The sequence below is a fragment of the Scylla paramamosain genome, chromosome 14, assembly GCF_035594125.1.
Source record: "Scylla paramamosain isolate STU-SP2022 chromosome 14, ASM3559412v1, whole genome shotgun sequence".
Lineage (NCBI taxonomy): Eukaryota > Metazoa > Arthropoda > Malacostraca > Decapoda > Portunidae > Scylla > Scylla paramamosain.
In genome coordinates this window covers 13,547,423-13,567,177 of record NC_087164.1, presented here as the reverse complement: position 1 = coordinate 13,567,177, position 19,755 = coordinate 13,547,423, and the positions used below count along the sequence as shown (strand labels likewise).

Here is a 19,755-nt window from a genome sequence, read left to right as displayed (position 1 = left end):
CCTCCTCCTCCTCCTCCTCCTCCTACTACTACTACTACTGCTACTACTACTACTGTTGCTGCTGCTGCTGCTGCTGCTGCTGCTGCTGCTGCTGCTGCTACTGCTGCTGCTACTACTACTACTACTACTACTACTACTACTACTACTACTACTACTACTACTACTACTACTACTACTTCGTCTCCTTCTTCTACACCATTATCACTGTTATCGTTATTCAGGCGATGTATGTAAGATCTCTTTTCGTGTAGAGGGTAAATAGATGGGAAGGAGAAGATAGTTTGGGTGCCGTGATGGTGATGGTGGTGGTGGGGCTGCTGGTGCCGGAGTCTCATCGGGTGGCCTCCTCTGAGCTCCTGAAATATTCTGTTCCCGCGTGTTGGTGGGGCGGGTCGCTCAAGGGGTGAGGGAGAGGAGTGGGATGAGGGTGTAGGCTTGGTGGGGGTGGGAAATGGCCCTGCTTCACCTTACGTATTCTCTCTCTCTCTCTCTCTCTCTCTCTCTCTCTCTCTCTCTCTCTCTCTCTCTCTCTCTCTCTCTCTCTCTCTCTCTCTCATTTCTTCCTTCCTTCTTCCTCTTCGCAGTTTTTTTTAACCTCTTTCCCTCTCCTCACTTTACTTTTTTTCCCTCCTTTCGTATTCTGTGTATTCCTCCCCTTCTTCCTTTACTTTCTTTTTTCCCTTCTCTTTCCTTCCTTCGCTTCCTCTCCGTCTTTGCCTTGCCTTTCCTCTCTCGCCATGGTTTTCCTCTCTTCCCCTCATTTCCCTCTCGGCTCTCTCTCCGGACCTGGGGAGCCATCACAACATCCATTGTGGGACTGCGACACACACACACACACACACACACACACACACACACACACACACACACACACACACACACACACACACACACACACACACACACACACAAGAATTGATGCTGCGTGCGGTGGTGGTGGTGGTAGCGGCAATGTTGTGTCTGGTGAACCGTGGCACCTGTGTGTGTGCGTGTGTGTGTGTAATGTTTTCTACATAAAGCAAAATCCACCATCCACCTTTCTCTCTCTCTCTCTCTCTCTCTCTCTCTCTCTCTCTCTCTCTCTCTCTCTCTCTCTCTCTCTCTCTCTGACATAGCCTGAGATATTTGCTTATTATTATTATTATTATTATTATTATTATTATTATTATTATTGTTATTATTATTATTATTATTATTATTATTATATCATTATCATCGTCATCGAATCTTGAATATCCTCATAACGCATTGTGGGAGGTTCCTTTAGAGTCATTGCAGCAAGTATAAGCAGTGTGTATATTCCATTTTTCTCCTTTTATTTATTTATTTATTTATTTATTTATTTATTTATTTATTATTATTTTTTTTTATACATACACGACAGCACATTAGGAATACGTGGCATGTTCTCAGATACGTATGAGTACTATGGCTCAGTAAACCACTATCGTCGCTACCGTAACCTGCAACAACATTGGTCAAGTCTACACCTCTTCTCGTGACCCCTTATGTCCTGCACTATAGAGAGAAGCATCAAGACACACCTTCGTCCAGAAATGAAATAGGTAATCCGATTGAAACTCCTATTATTATTTTTTTTTTAGTAGGGAGAGGAACAACTGAGAAAATTTTCCTTATCACCTTTTTCTTTCTCTACATAATCTTTAAACGTAGAGGAAGGAAGAGAGAGAGAGAGAGAGAGAGAGAGAGAGAGAGAGAGAGAGAGAGAGAGAGAGAGAGAGAGAGAGAGAGAGAGTCATGATACTAGTGTTGTTTATGACACATTCATTACCCATTATCCCATCGCCTGAGCCGCCTTGTTATTACACCTTATTTACACCCCCGTTATTTACTTTACATCTCGTTCTCTTCTCTGCGTTCGGGGGATCAACCTTTCTCGGCCCCGTGTATTTAAACCGGCTCTCCATAAATAAGTTTAGCTACTCCTCCTCCTCCTCCTCCTCCTCCTCCTCCTCCTCCTCCTCCTCCTCCTCCTCCTCCTCCTCCTCCTCCTACTTCTCCTCGTTCATTACTCGATATCCTAAATGCCCGCCTAAAACACACACACACACACACACACACACACACACACACACACACACACACACACACACACACACACACACACACACACACACACACACTGGTCTACTTCGCTACAGTCACTCTTGCTAATAAATCAGTGTGACTTGCCCTCTACTCATCGATTCCTTCCTCCCTCCTCGCCTCCTCCTCCTCCTCCTCCTCCTCCTCCTCCTCCTCCTCCTCCTCCTCCTCCTCTCTTTCTCTTGTGCTCCCTCGCTTCCCTCTTCCTCCTCCTCCTCCTCCTCCTTCCACTTCCGGTTTTTCCTCCCTTTCCCTTCTCATCTTCGACTATCAAAATTTTAAAAACCAATTTCCTCCTCTTATTTTGCTGCCGTTTTTTTTTTCTGTTTGTTTCACTCGATTTTTAATATATATATATCTTTTTTATTATTAGGTATTTCTTACATCTCTCTGTCTCTCTCTCTCTCTCTCTCTCTCTCTCTCTCTCTCTCTCTCTCTCTCTCTCTCTCTCTCTCTCTCTCTCTCTCTCTCTCTCATTCTCTCTCTCTCTCTCTCTCTCTCTCTCTCTCTCTCTCTCTCTCTCTCTCTCTCTCTCTCTCTCTCTCTCTCTCTCTCTCTCTCTCATGCACTACCTTCCTTCCTTTTTTCCTATTATTTATTTAATTACTTATTTATTTATTTATTTATTTATTTATTTATTTATTTATTTTTTACTTAGGAAGATTGAATGTGTTGTACGAGTAACTGTCGTCATCTTCACTGTGCAGCTTAAGGAGAAACGATAAGGATTGGTGAGGAAGATGAGAGGTATCGTTATGGCCAACTAAGGATCGAGAAGGAGTTGTAGTATATGAGTAGTTATGATTGCTGAGGTTATAGTAATAGTAGTAGTAGCAGTAGTAGTAGTAGTAGTGTAGAAGCTGTGGCAGTGGAAGCAGGGATTCCGGTGATAGGGATGGAGGTGAGGATAGTAGGCGTGGTTAGGGATGTACAAGTGATGATAATAGTGGTGATGGTAGCGTTGGTGGTGATAACAGACCGAACATATGGTTATGTTTCGCTACCCAGACACACACACATACTCACACTGACTGCTAGATTAACCACTCTTGCTGCCGCGGGCGAGGCACGTGACAACCTCTGTCATGTTATACGACACCGCCTACGCGCGGTCATTCAGGATGAGGTGTGGAGGAAGGTAAGTCTTATGCTTTATTACGATGCCGTATAAGGGTGAACTTATCACCGTGGCCGGATTCAAAGGAGAACGTACAATGAAGAACGTGCATAGGAAAACAAAAGTGTTGTGTTTTGAAAAATAAAAAGACGAAGAGACGGAAGGAAAAAAAATGTTTTATGTACGAAGGGCTCAGCCCAAGAGCGACAAAACTTTTGAAAAAGAAAGAAAAGTTCATTGAAGGTTTTTCAAAAATACAGTATGAAAGCAAGTCCAAAATTACGCTGGGAAGTGTTTTGATGATCAGTGTGATCATTGTTATTTTCAAGATGTTTTCATATATCATATTTCATAGACAGATACATTTTTCTTTGCGGAGTCAGTTTCAAGTTGTTTGGCAGTGGTAGTTAAGAATGCATAATTATATATATATATATATATATATATATATATATATATATATATATATATATATATATATATATATATATATATATATATATATATATATATACTTTTTCTCTATATCAAGTCTGGTTGCGAGTCTAATGATTTAGGCGCTCCTGAACTCCTCTCAGATGATCTGTTTCAAGTGATTTTTCTTCTCCATTCTCGAGATAATTACAGTCTTTTATATTCAGTATTTTTTTCCCCATGACGTGTTTCTGTTTTTCTGAGCAGAGCAAGGGACAAAATGATTTCCAGACAGATGAAGGTAGCAGTGCTCTCTCTCTCTCTCCTCCTCCTCCTCCTCCTCCTCCTCCTCCTTTTCCTCACGTTATTTAGTTTTTATTTAATTTCTTCTCGAAATTAATACTTTTATCTTACCATTCCTTCCTTCTTTTCTCTCTTATTTATTTCTTCTCCTTTCTCCTGCTCCTGATTATCCTCTTGCTCCAGACACTCGCATTTCTTGTCCTCGCATTTATTCGTTAATTTGCCGCATTCCTGCCTCCCCACTCGTCTCCCTCCCCCTCCTCCCTCTCTCTCCCTCCCCCCTCCCTCTCTTCCCCCCCCTCTCTCTCTCTCTCTCTCTCTCTCTCTCTCTCTCTCTCTCTCTCTCTCTCTCTCTCTCTCTCTCTCTCTCTCTCTCTCTCTCTCTCTCTCTCTCTCGACAACAACAACAACGACAGTAGAATATATTTCTTTATTCTTTGATAATTCTGTGTTATGATTTTTGTTTCATGAGGAAAAATTTATAAAGTCTTCGAATATTTGTATTGCCCAAGGTGTTCCTCCTTCCTGTATTCTATGCTGACGTTTTATCCAAGTGTGCTGCGGGGCATGATCTAGTATTTCTTCTCTGTTTTAGTTTATTATTATTATTATTATTATTATTATTATTATTATTATTATCATTATTATTATTATTATTATTATTATTATTATTTTCTGGATCTTCCTTTCTCTTGCATCCATCCACTTCAAGCCACAACACATCTTGACGTGTTAAGATACTCGATAGTTTTGGACGGAAGTACAAAGGCATTTTGTTCACATGCTGCTGACCTTTCTTAAAGTTTTGCATCTTTAGAGCGTTACTCATATCCTCACTGGTATCGTTACTCATATCCTCACTGGTTTAACCTCACCATTACACCCTTCTCTCTCTCTCTCTCTCTCTCTCTCTCTCTCTCTCTCTCTCTCTCTCTCTCTCTCTCTCTCTCTCTCTCTCTCTCTCTCTCTCTCTCTCTCTATATTTTTTTTTTCGCGTGTCTCTTCCCGTCTCTCACCACTCACCTATTCTTGCCTTTCGATAGTGCCCTCTTCCCCGCACCCGACTCAGCCGCGCATCAAAGCAAGGATCTTCCTCCTTCCCGTCCCCCTCCCTCCCCACTGGCTCTCAATGATTCCTTGCTCCACTAAGGCGAAGATCTTTAGCGCGGGTTGTTTGTGTCGGTTTTTTGTGACGCGTGTCCCTACTGAAGTAGCGAAGACTGTTCTGAAGCGTGCCTCAATTTCCGCGAGGTTGGTGTATATCAGGGAGACAAACAGACAGACAGACAGACCGACAAACAGAAAAAAACAGAATACTGAGGAGAAAAAAAAAAACTGAAGAGGAATGAAGTAGGTTGAAATAAACCAATGAGACTGCTTGGAAAAGACTAGAAACAGGAAAAAGATGGGAAAGAAGCGAGGCAGACCAAGACAAAGGGAGAGACATACACAAAAGAGATAAATGAATGGGAGAAGCGAAATATGACTGCTTGGGAGGCGACGCGGTGCGGGTTTGGGAAGGGAGGAGAGAGATAAAGGTAGAGGAAGTGGAATAGGGAGACTCTTTGTGGAGGTGGTGGTATTGGTTTTGCATATCATACATAGGTGACTTCATTACATCGGTGTTGTTCTGTCCAGCACTACCTTGACCTACCTTACCTTGCTCGGATGTATGGCGCTGGGCACTCTTCCCAGTCAACCTTAGAGGAGAGAAAGAAAATATCTTCCCGTCATTTTATTTCTTCTTTTAATGGTACTTTATATTGCTTCCATCTGTTGCGAAACGAACCATGCAGTTTAAAAAGCGTTTATTTTTTTTCTTACACTTTTTAAACAAATACTACTACAAATAGTGAAGCCATGGTCCCCAAAACATACGGTTCTTTCACATCCTCGCCATCCCCCATATACTGTTCCCCATCATTACATTCACTGCCACAACCCAGCACCACGCATTCACTCCCCACCGCAATGGCTATCCCACCGCCGCGTCCCTCCCGCACACCCACGCACCAAGGAAATGAGTATCCGTCGCTTTTTCCTCCCTAAAGGCAGTCACCGCTGCATATCCCCCTCGCGTTGGGGCAAAACACACACACACACACACACACACACACACAAAGCAGTTAGTAGTAGTGGTGGTCTGTTTCCATAAATATACCTAGAGGCGATTGTAAACAGCTAGAGAAGGAGGTAGTGGCGTTGTTTGTCTGTATATGACTGTGGGGCATCTTTGTACAACGCACGCCCTTAACGAAGACGCCAAGACCTTTTTCATCCAAGCTGGTGATGATGGGAAGTCCTGCACGGTGTCTGTCGTCTGCAGCTTGTGTTCGCGGAGAGGCGGTGACAGTCTTTGCCGACGGCGAGATTCACACCCGGGAATAAAGCAGACCGGTGCATCAACACTCCCCGGCCCAGTGGCAATCCTCTAATGGGAATTTAACCCTGGATTTCAGTCACCATAAGGGAACCCCCATCCTCCCTCTCCCCTCCCTCCCTCCAGGCGCACGCTGAGTTGCTAGCTAGGCGTATGATAATATCGCGGTTTAGAGGCGAAAGCTCCAAAGTACGTCTGCTTCATTTATTATTCGCTAAGTAGGGTGGTCTAGTCTTGCAGTGACGACCTTTGAGTGGACGAGACGCTGCTAATATATGCAGTCAGGAGACACTTTTCTCTAAACTGTGTTGAAAATTATTTAGTCCTCTCGCTAAAGCCAAAGCGAAAATAATATCAAATGAATTCCCTGTATGGAGTATTGAAGGGACTCAGGACTTCTCTGGCTTCGTATATTTTTAAATGTTCTCTTATGTAAGGTTTTATGCATAGCATTTTTATATGGGGTGACTTGCATCTCTGGTTTAGATTGTAAAAGCGAGGCTGGGGCTCTGTGATTATCAATAATTGGCAGCATCACGTCAACTGCACGAAGGGGCTCGATGCCAAGTGTGGCTAGCTGAATACTTCCACCCTAGCTGTGCTCAGGTGGCTTTAGGACACTGAAACATCAACAAACAGTAATTTCCGTATATTGTTATGTATTTCTTTAGATTCCACCGTTTATGTTGTCTTTTCTAACATGCAAAGGCACTCCATTAATTCTTCTACATCTTATCCCTGCTGGACCTCGAGTGGGGTTGCCATGGAGACGGGAAGCAGAGGTGCTCATTGGCTGAGGACCGATGGACCTGACTCGTCATTGGATGGAGGGGAGCGTAGTGCTGATGACGCTCCTGCTATTAATTTTTGACGGTCCCACAAATAAATTCTTAATCTTCCCCGAACTTGTAATTGCAACAATGGATTCATTACGCAAAAGTTCACCGCATACTTTGGCAATGAAGGATGGTATCTTCCGGTGCGGGAGTGAGGGAAGGCTGAAGGCAAGTGTAGTCTAGCAGTGAGGAGCGGCTGGGCGAGGCACATGCGCGGCGCAGACAGACAAACCCTCCCGGCTCCCAGCTCGTTTTCATAATACAGTGACCGTTTCGTTGTATTTCATGCGATTTCATAATCTTTAAATCTTCGGAAAGTGAGGACTAGACCGGCCTTCTAAATAATTACCCATAACGCATCGTATATATGAAACCTATATATATTTTTTTCTCTTTCCATACTTTATATATTCAAGAGCAGAGCTGGGTATACAGGACCAGGATTACTGAAATTAGAAAACGTAATTGAGTCTCTCTCTCTCTCTCTCTCTCTCTCTCTCTCTCTCTCTCTCTCTCTCTCTCTCATGATAACACAGTATTGTCACGTGTCTCCCTCCTCACTCCTCCCTTTCCCTCCCTGCCTCTCCTTCCCCCAACACCATCTCTCTCCTCTCCATCATCGGTAGCTCCGTTCCTCCGTCTCTCCCTCCTCCATCCCATTCTCTCCTTCCCTCCCTTCCCTCATCTCGCGTGGAGAGAAACTCAACCAAAGGGTATTTTCCCCACAGGGTCGATATGGGCCACAGAGAGAGAGAGAGAGAGAGGAGAGGGAGGGAAGACGGAAGGAATTTGAGTAGGAGAGAGAGAGAGAGAGAGAGAGAGAGAGAGAGAGAGAGAGAGAGAGAGGGGGGGGAGGTTACATCGAAATACAGACCACATAGCCATCCTTACACCGCCTAATCCTTCCTACCAGATGTCTGTGTTGAATAGGGTTCAAGGATTGAGATTCCTTAACGTATTGTACTTACGTGTTACTGAGAGAGAGAGAGAGAGAGAGAGAGAGAGAGAGAGAGAGAGAGAGAGAGAGAGAGAGAGAGAGCAATCCATTAGATGCAATGGGGGTGGTCGGTCTCCACAGTCGTGTAGCTACATTAGTGGCACTGATTCCATTTTTAGCGAATTCAGACCCGCATCGGACAGACAGCACCCACCCTACGTGTTCCCCGCTTTTCCTAATTATGCTGCATTGTTCAACCGAGCGCAGTGTCGCTGTGGAAGAAATAATTGAAGGTACAGCACAGTATGCACGTATGTATGACGGTTTACATATACGCTAAAAAGTTCTACCAGCCGATAATAGTGAAACCGTCCCACTTCTTGCATGGGTCTCGCTTTTTATGAAGTTTCGTGCATATTTGAAGGCATTCGATCAACGCAACTCACAGACGCGCTCTAATCTTTGGTATAGGACGAGTTAATGTACTGTTTTTACCATTATTCTATATTGTTGCGTGAGGGAATGTGTCTTGATATGATTCACTACTGGAGTCTATATAACACTGGTATCTTTGCCTTGAAGGGACTTGTTGTGTGTGCTAGATTGCTTATCATAGTGAGGTGTATAGAAATTTGCATGGTCGTGTGCAACGGTGAGTTGTACAGTACATGTTCATTATAGAGAGAGAGAGAGAGAGAGAGAGAGAGAGAGAGAGAGAGAGAGAGAGAGAGAGAGAGAGAGAGAAATTATACCATGGATGATGATGATAATGACGATATCTAATTAGAGGTGTGCCTGACAGGGGATGGTGGTGTTGCAGGTGTGTGTGGACGATGAGTGAAGACAAGGACGCCTCACACGCTCAAGCCTCCACTGTGCCTCCTCCTTCGCCTCAACAACAGCAGCAGCAGCAGCAGCAACAACAACAACAACAGTCACAGCAGCCGCAGCAACAACAACAGCAACAACAACAACCCCAGCAGCCGCCGCAACAGCAACACCCACAGCAGTCTCCTCAGCCCCAGCACCACCATATCACAGCCCACCAGGCGACCACCCTCGTCTCCATGCAGGCTGCCGCGGCCCCTGCCCAGCCTATCGTACAGCAGGCCTCCCAGCAGGTGTGTGTGTGTGTGTGTGTGTGTGTGTGAGGTAGTTTCTTTTATTCTTGTTTGTAATTACGTGCCTGAGAGTAGAATAATGCATGAATAAATGTAACTACAACAGCAGTACTAACTGTAGTACTAACAACAACTGCTATGACTACTACTACTACTACTACTACTACTGCTGCTGCTGCTGCTGCTGCTGCTGCTGCTGCTGCTGCTGCTGCTGCAACCACAATATTTTTTTGGGGGGAAGTTCATTGTTTATATTTATTTTATTCCTTTGAAGTTTTTGCTCTATTGGTCTCTCTCTCTCTCTCTCTCTCTCTCTCTCTCTCTCTCTCTCTCTCTCTCTCTCTCTCTCTCTCTCTCTCTCTCTCTCTCTCTCTCTCTCTGCTAATGTTTTACCTTGTGTTTCTGTCTCTTAGTGTTACTGTTAATATATATGCAGTTGTTTAATAGGAGAAACCAAGAAGGGGAACGAGACGGTCGAATCAACGCTGTCTCAGCGCAATAAATGGCTAGCAGACGCTAGCTGTCTCCACATACGTAGAAAGTTGAGATACACCGAGTGGAATATGAATGTCAAAAAGACCATGGTATATAAAGTGTTCCTATCGTATCAACCGACTGACACCTCAGATCGGAACATATTTGAATCCTGGTTATCTACAAAGAGAGAAAAAATATATATCATGAGAAATTCTTAGGGAGGTGCACTGCCATATGGGATCCCGGTTGATTTTCTCTTGGCATTTCGATATTGACTCAGATATCTGCGACAAACGAACACGTGGACTCTCCCTTCTTATAAACCTGGTACTTGAATCCCTAACAAGACTTAACGTGTAATGTAGGCTGGAGTGAGCTTGCCATAACTACGGAAATTTATAGCTTCGTGTCTTCGATGATGGTGGCGTTGACAGCTGTTGGAAAAGTTTGTTCATTGTTATGTTACCTTCTGCATACTGTAATTGTGTAGCTTATGTATCAACAGAATACATTATGAGTCCGTTGTTCATCCAACATCCCAAAGGAGTTATAAATTGATGAAACCGCTCGAGGAAAATACTGGATGGATGGTGGGGTAAGTCGAGGGAAGACCAGATAAACAAACCCAGTGGCCGTATTTCGAAAAGCCTTTGTCAGTGGCTCACGCAATAACTGTTTCATAGGCCACATGGACGATTATTCTGTTTTCCATGGGTGTTCTTGCTATTTATGATGCAGAAACCTTGTTGAAAACGCGTTCCGAAAACACGCTCCGAACTGCGTCCATTAGAGCCTGTTTAAAGTTAGTCCGAGATACGGCGTGGAAACTGAAAATTGGGGACCCATGACATTGGCACGCAGGCACTGACAGGAAGGAAAACCAAAGACCATGTGGAAAAGTGTGGAGAAGAGGTGAAGGGTAGCAATGAGGATATCTCGTGTGAAATATAAGAACATAGGTGGTTTCATGTAGTGAGTGTGCCACCAAGGGATGGCTTGACAGGGTGATTACTGTCTGTGATAAAGCCAGTATGAAATTTCATCACTCTGTGATTACATTAGAAGACGAGCGTCTAGCGAGCTACCAGTATTTTTTTTTTTATGTAAGAGCCAAGAGAAACAAAAATAAAATAAAAAGGCCCACTGAGGTCCCAGTTCTGAAAGAAAAAAAATAATTATCCAAAGTTGGAGGAATATTGGCAGAGAGGAGCAAGATAACTGATGATGTGGGTAAGTCATCAAAAGTAAGGAGCTGAAGAGCATTAGAAAATATGGTGACAGAAAAAGGCAAATTCACTTACACAATTCCTTGAATTTTACCACATACCATTATGTCATCATTATCCATGAATTTATTCAATTTGCTCTTGAGCTTAACATCTGTGCTTGATATGTGCATGTTAAGTTTGTTCCTCTTTACAACTCTGTTTGTCATTATTTGTCACAATCATAAAGTTGAGTAACTTGCCCCACTCATTGCACTTTTGCTTTTTTGTTTTTTCTCAATCTTTAGATTTCTTATCACCTTGCAAAACTACATAAGTGACAGATTATAAGCAGCTCAGAGGACTTATCATCAAGAAAACTCAAAAAAAGGTGGGAATGAGTCCTGGAAGTAAGGCTGCTATTGACCATGACTACACCTAACAATAAACATACATACACATGCAGTGGATGCATAAAGTACATAAGAAAGTAAGAGAAGCTGCAAGAAACCATCAGGCCTACATGTGGCAGTCTCTGCATGAAAATGTGAAACATACCTACTTATTTACTTCCACCTATTATCCTCATCAATAAATCTGTCTTATATTTTACTGTGACTACATCCTGAATGACAAATGATTCTACAGTACTTGCTTTGTTTATCCACCAGGTGGCAGCCCAACAGGGTGTGCCACAACCTGGTATGCCTCAGGTAATGCAGCAAGCCCCCCAGGCAGCCCACTCCCCCCATGGTGTCACCACCAGCATGCCTCCACAGTCCCCACAAGTAAGTGAACAATTTTTATTTTTATTTATTTATTTATTTTTTTTTTTAATGTAAGAGAAGCACTGGCCAAGGGCAACAGAGAGAGAGAGAGAGAGAGAGAGAGAGAGAGAGAGAGAGAGAGAGAGAGAGAGAGAGAGAGAGAGAGAGAGAGAGAGAGAGATAATATTTTGCTTACTTTTCTTGTTATGGATTTGATTTTTTCTAGTGAGCTTCCTTCATCAGTGTAATGACTCACAACACCTACAATACACAATGAAGAGTTTAAGGTTTACTGTAATTATTGTCCTCTTTTCTGCTGTTTCCCTACTGTCAGGGATTGTCCCTTTGTATGAGTTTTCTTTTTTTTTTTTTTTTTTTTTTTTCATTATGGTATGTTCTCATTCTCTATAGCTCCACCACAGTTCCATCTCTTCACCTTATTATCTTTTGCCCTAGATCTTCCCTCAACAGGAACACCTCAGATTCTTGTGATATGTTTCTTCTCTTCTTTCTAGATGTTCAGTTGTAATGTACAAAGCATGATATGTAGCCTACTGTATTTTATTGGTCAGTGGTATTTTATGTTTGTTTAACAAGACCGAGTGATAAGGAGACAGGTTATAGTGCCTTTGTATAATCAAAATAATTGCTTTGTCAAAATAACAGAACAATAACTAGTCCTGTTGCTTGCTTTGGCTAATGTACTATGTAGATTAGTTCATCAAAAGGTTAAGGTACATAAAATAAGAGATCATATGTTCCAAGAGTTTTTTTTGTGATTTTATTTATTTATTTATTTATTTTATTTATTTTTTCATATGTGAACTGTATGACTGAACATAACATTTGCTGTGTGATCTGGACTGTAAGGTAGATGTGGGTCTTAAAAGTGTGTGGTACCTTGTGTCATTTCAGTGGTACACACTAGTAGCTGTGTGGTCTTACTTTTGTTGGATAGTGATTTGGTTTTACTCACTGGTGTTTCTTTATATTGTACAGGTGAGTGAAGGATTTTTGTTACTTTAACATGTGTACTGCAGATCAAAGCCAACAGGATCTGGGGTCAAATACTGCCTTGTGTAGGTCAACTACACAAGGCCTTTTACATCCTCCTCATTTTATGTTCTTATGATGAGTTTGTGATTTGGCATCTTTCCTGGCTTTTTTTTTTTTTTTTATGTAAGAGGGGCACTGGCCAAGGAAAAAAAGGGGGGCACTGAATTCCATAATGTAGACTCCCTTTAAAAATCCTTAAACCAGCTAGATGTACTTAACTCCTCTCTGAGGAAGATGTGTGTCGTGCAGTGGAATGGTGTAAGGTGATGATGATTGTGAGCTGATAGCACTTAGGAGATTAACATATGGTACCTACATAAGAACAAGAAAATAAGGGAAGCTGCAAGAAACCATCAGGCCTACATGTGGCAGGCTGATGCCCTAGTTTCTTGGTGATGCTTGGTGGGCTGATGGCACTCACTCTCAGTGGTATCAAATAAGATGTCACTATGAGTAGTGCTTAGTGGACTTGTAGTCACTCACTGGTGTTTGATGACCTGGTGTCACTCTCACTGATGAATGATGAGATGGTGTCATTCTCAGTGATGCTTGGTGAGATGGTGTCATCTTCTGAGGTTTGAGTAGGACTGGCATAAGTTTTAATGTCTTGTACAGGAATGGTATCACTTTCAATGGTTGGTGCAGTATTGGCATTACTTTTAATATTTGGTGTAGGATTGGTGTCACTTTCAATGTTGTATGAAGAATTGGTGTCACTTTCAGTATTATGTGGGAAACTGGTATCACTTTCAATCATTTGTGTAGTATTGGTATCATTTTTTATATTTGGTGTAGGATTGGTGTAATTTTCAATGATGTGTTGAGAACTAGTATCACTTCCAATGGTACATGGAGAACTAATGTCACTTTCAGTGGTTTGTGTAGGAATGTTATCATTCTCATTGGTTTCTATTAGACTGATGTCACTTTCATAGGTGTGTTCAGGATTGGTATCACCTTCAGCATTTTGTGATAGGTTGGTATCTTCTTCAGTAGTCTGTGAGGGGTTGATGTCACTATCATTAACATCTGGTGAGTCAGTATCAATTTCAGTGGTGTGTGGCATATCATCACTATCATTGATATATTGTTGGGTAGTTTTGTTGTCACAGTCATTCCTCTCTGTGGTGTGAGATACATTTTCATAATCCTTCATTGTATTCAGTATGGTGCTTGTGGAGCCCTGGAGATTGGTATAGTTATATTTTGGGTCCTGTGGCCTGATGAGTCTCCTGGTTGGATCATCTGGATCATCCTTACTGGTGGAAGCATGGTTGGAGCTTTGTGGTTTCACTTGATCATCAACAGTATGGGCCTTGTGGTGGGATCGCTCCACTACCACTGCCACAGCCACATTGATGAGAATGAGTCCACAGGTCACTAAGATGCCCACCGTGAAGGGATCCATCTTGGCATCTCAGTAGATCCTGTTGATACGAAAGCAGTATAATCAAGATTTTATTATTATGAAATCACCTTTTCTTTTAGAATGAGAGATAGAGATGGAAAGGAAAAGCGAATCTGCAAAACCTGTATTCATACTGAGTACAGAAAGTACAGAACATCTTATTGGCAATTACACAAATGTTCACATAATTGGATAATTATTTACTAAATAGAGAGTAATATCCCCAAATCAGCCCAATGTTCATAATTACCAGTGGTCATGCCAATTCATTGTTTCAAACTAGGCATAATAAAAATTATGTTTCCATATGAGGCAGTGGTGCACAAATTGCTTTGGAACAAAATGACACAGAATAGAAAGCAGTTTAGACACAACCAGAAAAAAAAATTGCTACATTAAAACTGATATGCCTCTTGGATTTGGTATTTGTTAACAACTTTTAATAGTCAGAATTATTTTCAAAATGATTTGTTAACCTTTCCCAATTAAATTTTATCAGCCTCATTGCTGTGAGTGTGTGAGATGATAGACTAAGCACTAGGAATGTAGTTGCCATGCATTGATTGTAACAAATTACAAAGGAACCCAGATTGTCATTATGATGGAACACTGTACCTTAATTGGCTGATAAAGGCATCATATGTTGATTCATGGACAAAATTTGCATGGTGAGAACCCAGTAGCTCTAATTGAGGGTTCTCCTCCACTGATAGAAAACTGTAAAAGTAGGAGAGCTGTAAATATGGTGAAGAATAACAAGGCTTTAGTAGTTTTTGAAGGACTACTGAGATGTTGAAAATCTTGAATTATATTGGAGCTAAAATGCTAACTTGACTAATTGGTAATGACAAAAGAAGACATGGTTCAGAATAACTGGCTGAATGAAGAATGTGATTGTGGATGTGTACTTGGGGAAACAATGCACTTGAGTGAAATAGATTCAGAGACCTGAAGTGATTACATGAAACAGTGTAAGGGTTGAGAGTTTAGTGATGTATTATCAGGGAGACAGTAGACAAGTGCTGTTTGATTCTAGGTTTTGTGTAATTTTTTGCTGGTTGTTTGAGGATAAGTGTACAGTAAGTGAAAACTAGCTTCAGTCCTGTTTTTCATGGATGTGTCAGAAAACATGTTGTCCTGTGCCACAATTTTTCAAGATTGCTATCCACATCTAAATAGTGTGTGTAACTTTAGTTTCACCAACATGATATGTCATTACTACAAGGTGGTTACACAGGCCTCTGCACTTTATGGCTTCAAATACTGTAATTTGCAAGTATGGCTGTGATATGCATTCTTTTCCAAAACTGGTCAGCTAAAGCATTACACACTCAAACCTGACCAAGTACGAGTATGCAGCAGCAACAGAGTGTGGAGCTAAACTGTCACTTGATGTGGGTTGGACTTTTGATAAACACACCTTTTGCAGACCCTCCTTACCTCCCCTCCCACTAGCTATTCATATCCCCACCAATCCCAGCCCTCCCCGGTTTATCTAATTCCTCTCCCCCTGCACCTCTCATCAGTCTCCCTGGCCCTTCCTCTCCTCCCTGCTCTTCCCACCCCCTGGTTCCCTTATTATGGTTGATATCACTTGTTCAACAGGTGGGCCATGATAAATCATATATATATATATATATATATATATATATATATATATATATATATATATATATATATATATATATATATATATATATATATATATATATATATATACAGTGCCTGTCTATACACCAGATTAAGATTTCCTTTAAATGTGGCAGCCAAGACAAGATGATGTACTGTACAGTACTTTATTGTTATTAATGAAAATACACTGGAAGGGCCTTGCAGTCTCTGTGTGTCATTATTTTTCCATCAGAGGGAAAATAATACAATACAGTAAGCTTCTTATTGCACAGGAATATAATCTTGAATTGGTAAACAGATAGATAGATGATTATGATGTAATGTAATTTTGCTTTATTTCATACTCACACACACATACACATGCACACACACAAGTAGTATGAGGATAATGGTGTTTGGGATGGAGGTAAAAACAAAAGGAGATTATATGATATTCAAGTGGTTTGATATAGAAGTAATGTAATGTAATCAAAGAGACAGGAGGAGCAAAAGTAAATTTAAATTGCGTACATGAAGTGTACTGTAGTGGACTGGACTGAAGAGATGAAGCATGAATTAGAATTACCTTTAAAAGTTTGTGGCCAGAACTGTTTCTATTGAAAATAAAAAAAAAAAAATCATTGTCATGAAGAGTCAAGTATTTGATCGTAGGAAGTATAAAAAAAAGTTGATGGAATTAAACTATCAAAGGATAAGTGCATTATTAGGCTAAGGATTGCATTGCTATATTTGTTGTATTTGCATAGGTAGAGTGTTTGAATATTTGGGCTTACTACTTTGTAAAGATGGTATTATATATATATATATATATATATATATATATATATATATATATATATATATATATATATATATATATATATATATATATATATATATATATATATATAGTCAATTTATTCTTATGACAAGTATTTATTCATAACTTTGTATAACTTTGCTAAAGTTAATTACTGTAATTTATTGGAATGGCATAATTATGATAATGTTGATAATTTTCTCTGTGGATATTATTCTGTACTTGATGCCTCTCCTCTTACCATAGATGGAGATGCTGTGTTTTTGCTGGGTTCTGTTTCATGTTTTGATATACAGTAAAGATACCATGCTTTTGCCTTCACAGTTTTCTAGTGATTTTCTTGTCCAGATTCAGGTCAAGCAGAACCCACATGCCTGTAAGAAGGAAGTGTCACAATGAACAGCTTTGTCCACAGGTACTGATTGCTTACTTTGGCAGATCAAACCAATAATGTGGTGTCAAGAACCAGACAGACTTTGGGATAGGCAAGGACAGATTCCATAACTAGTTTTTAAAGCCCTAATTACCTTATTCTAATTTCAACTTCCATGAGAAGCTGCTTCATCACAATGGCGGTTTATTGAATTTGAACACTGAGATCACAGCAGGAAGACACGCATATGGAGTCTTCCTGCTGTTAATTTCTTAGTGATTTGAACAGATATACAGACACATGCCAGGTAAACTGCATCATATACATTAGTTATGTGTATTGAGACTCAACCTACTTCGTTCATACCATAGTGGACAACCAAATTCAGCAGCTTACCCTTTTCTTCAAATCTGTCTATAAGAGTGAAAGTTTCCTATATTTTGATAGCTTGCAACTCTTTGTGAACTATTACTTAAAGCTAAAAAAAAGGATGTTTTAGCAAGAATTCAGATATTATTTTGACTAGGCTAATATACTTCTTGCTTCGCAGTTTTATGTGCAGGCGTCCCTACCATCAGGGATGCAGCAAGCCCCACCAGCTATTGCCCCAGCACCAGGCCCCCAGACCAGCACTAACACCACATCACTGCATCAGCCCCTCCAGCATCCCCTTGCCCCACAGCCTCTCCCTCACCCTGGTGTCTCACCTTCTCCCATGCCCCAGGTCAGTCATTGAACAGCTGGAAGATCTCCTGCACTTTTTTTTTTTTTTTGTTTATTTACTTTTTTTTGTCTATCATTATCTCTGTCTTCACATGCATTTTATAATCTTTTCTAATCTGTCATTAATTCAGATGTCCTGTGCACTAAGAAATCATATATATACAGAGTGGCAGTTACTGATAATTATTGTTCATTATTTTAACTAAAGCCAGGAAGAGTAAGTGTTCACCATGAACACTGTATGATGGTTGTCAAATGGAAAATAAGGATTCTTTAAATTTATTGGACTGGTTGATTATGGAGAACAGTTCATATAAGATTTAATTAAATGATATTGTGAAACTCCCTACTTGATGTGAATTTCTTTTGTGTGTTCACTATTGAGTAATGGATTTTTCCTTTTTTTAGTTTCCCCCACAAGTGCAAGTAATCCAAGGAAGCATAGCTGGAGCTCCGTACCTGCAGCAGCTGTACCAGAATGCTCAGGGACAACTGATCATGCCGAGCAACCTCACTCTCCAGACAGCCACCGGCATGAACACCACACCCATACAACCCAACACTCTCAACCAGCTCAACCAGCCACTTCAGGTACAGCAGTACTTCCCATCCATAGCCCTTTGGATTATAGTTTTTTTACTAGTTAGGTCAGTGTCTTTGACTGCGGGATTTAGACAAATTTTATGTAATAATTTGTGTTATTAGAGCACTGTCCATTATTTTTTTATTCCATATTGATGTTGTCGAGAACAAATTTTATTATTTTTGTTATTGTTATTGTTATTATTATTATTATTATCATTATTATTATTATTATTATTATTATTATTATTATTATTATTATTATTATTATTAATTTATTTTTTATTAGTTTCATGGAGATGCCTGTCTGGTATATAGATACTGCTGTTGAATACTACACATTCTTTTACCCTTGTATTATAAGCACAATTTGAAAGTTATCAGAGTAATTGAAGTTGTGATCATGTTATACCGACAGACTCATTAGCAGTGTGATCAGATTCAATATTGGGAATTCAGCACATTTGATACTCTCATTCTTAATAGACAAAGAAAATAGAATGTTACTCTTCTGGAATGTTAGTGTTTATCTTTCTGTTTATAGGAGGAAAACTTGAATTATCTGTGCATTGGTAAAGATTGATAGTAATGTTATGTCAAAACATGAAGAGTCATTATGTTCTTTATAATTCTGCCACCAACTGCAGATGATAGCTTTGTTGTTATTCTTAACTATCATATCAACACAGCAGTCAAACAGTCCTTGCAATAAAGCCAGGTTTTTGTTGCCCAAGATAAGTCATAAGTACTAAGATTAATTTTTACTGTGCTTGGGGTCATCAGCAAAAGCAGATAATCTTAACATCAGCTGACTTCAATAGTCATTAATCAAAGAAAATAAACATAAAGCAGGTGTATTAATTGTATTTTCTATTTCAGATTTGTTTTGATAGCATATGATATATATATAGCTTCTGAAAGGCCTCTGAAAATGCTTGTTATATGCAGTAGATATTTACAATACAATCAGGATGCATCTTGTTAGTACATTGTGTTGTCTGAGCTACTGCTTGCTGATCTGCCAAAGTTTATATGATATTTTTGTCCTGAACAGCACAATATTTGCATTCATCATTCATTTTCATTTATCATATGTAAAAATGGAAAAAAATGGGGGTGGGGGGAAAAGGCATGGAAGGAAGAGAAGACAATGTACTTTGTGACTGTCTGAACTGCTGGTCAGTCTATGGACCATATTTTGAAATATTCCATTCCACTACTTTCAAAAGGCTCCAATTGAAATTGCACAGGTTTTTAAGGGTGTTTTTATGGTTCTGGTGACAGATTAACAACATTTCTACATTATGAACAGGAGAAACACTTGAGAACCTGGCTAATTGTCTATGTGGCCTTTGAAAATAGTTTTGGTGAGAGCAAGGTGTTTCTAAACACTATCATATATTTACATATAATAAACTAGCTTCATTCTCAGTCTCTAAGCTTAAACATTGCGGCAAATAAAATGTCATGAAGCAACTGAAAGACATTGAACATAATACTTTTGTGACATTTTATGTTA

At 40.3% G+C, this 19,755-nt stretch overlaps 2 protein-coding genes across 12 annotated transcripts in view; one reads left to right on the top strand and one right to left on the bottom strand.

The window, feature by feature from the left end:
* LOC135106895 (polyhomeotic-like protein 2) overlaps window positions 1-19,755 on the top strand; it is a 59,140-nt gene that overhangs the window by 27,735 nt on the left and 11,650 nt on the right. For 2 of the 11 annotated variants that reach the window (XM_064016296.1, XM_064016293.1), the window contains exons 1-5: window positions 2,853-3,244; window positions 8,914-9,214; window positions 11,568-11,684; window positions 17,482-17,655; window positions 18,063-18,245. In XM_064016296.1, the coding sequence (XP_063872366.1) occupies window positions 3,192-3,244; window positions 8,914-9,214; window positions 11,568-11,684; window positions 17,482-17,655; window positions 18,063-18,245 (828 nt within the window). In that variant the 5' untranslated portion in view covers window positions 2,853-3,191. Of the gene's footprint in view, window positions 1-2,841; window positions 3,245-8,895; window positions 9,215-11,567; window positions 11,685-16,906; window positions 16,974-17,481; window positions 17,656-18,062; window positions 18,246-19,755 lie in introns of those variants that run through there. The other 9 variants (XM_064016297.1, XM_064016292.1, XM_064016291.1 and 6 more) reach the window with 9 other exon arrangements.
* On the bottom strand, window positions 12,686-14,962 carry LOC135106707 (clumping factor B-like). The gene is made up of 3 exons (XM_064015965.1): window positions 14,743-14,962; window positions 13,203-14,146; window positions 12,686-12,720 (listed from the first exon to the last, which is right to left on the bottom strand). Exons 2-3 carry the CDS (start codon window positions 14,125-14,127, stop codon window positions 12,686-12,688), a joined length of 960 nt encoding a protein of 319 aa, XP_063872035.1. The 5' UTR covers window positions 14,128-14,146; window positions 14,743-14,962.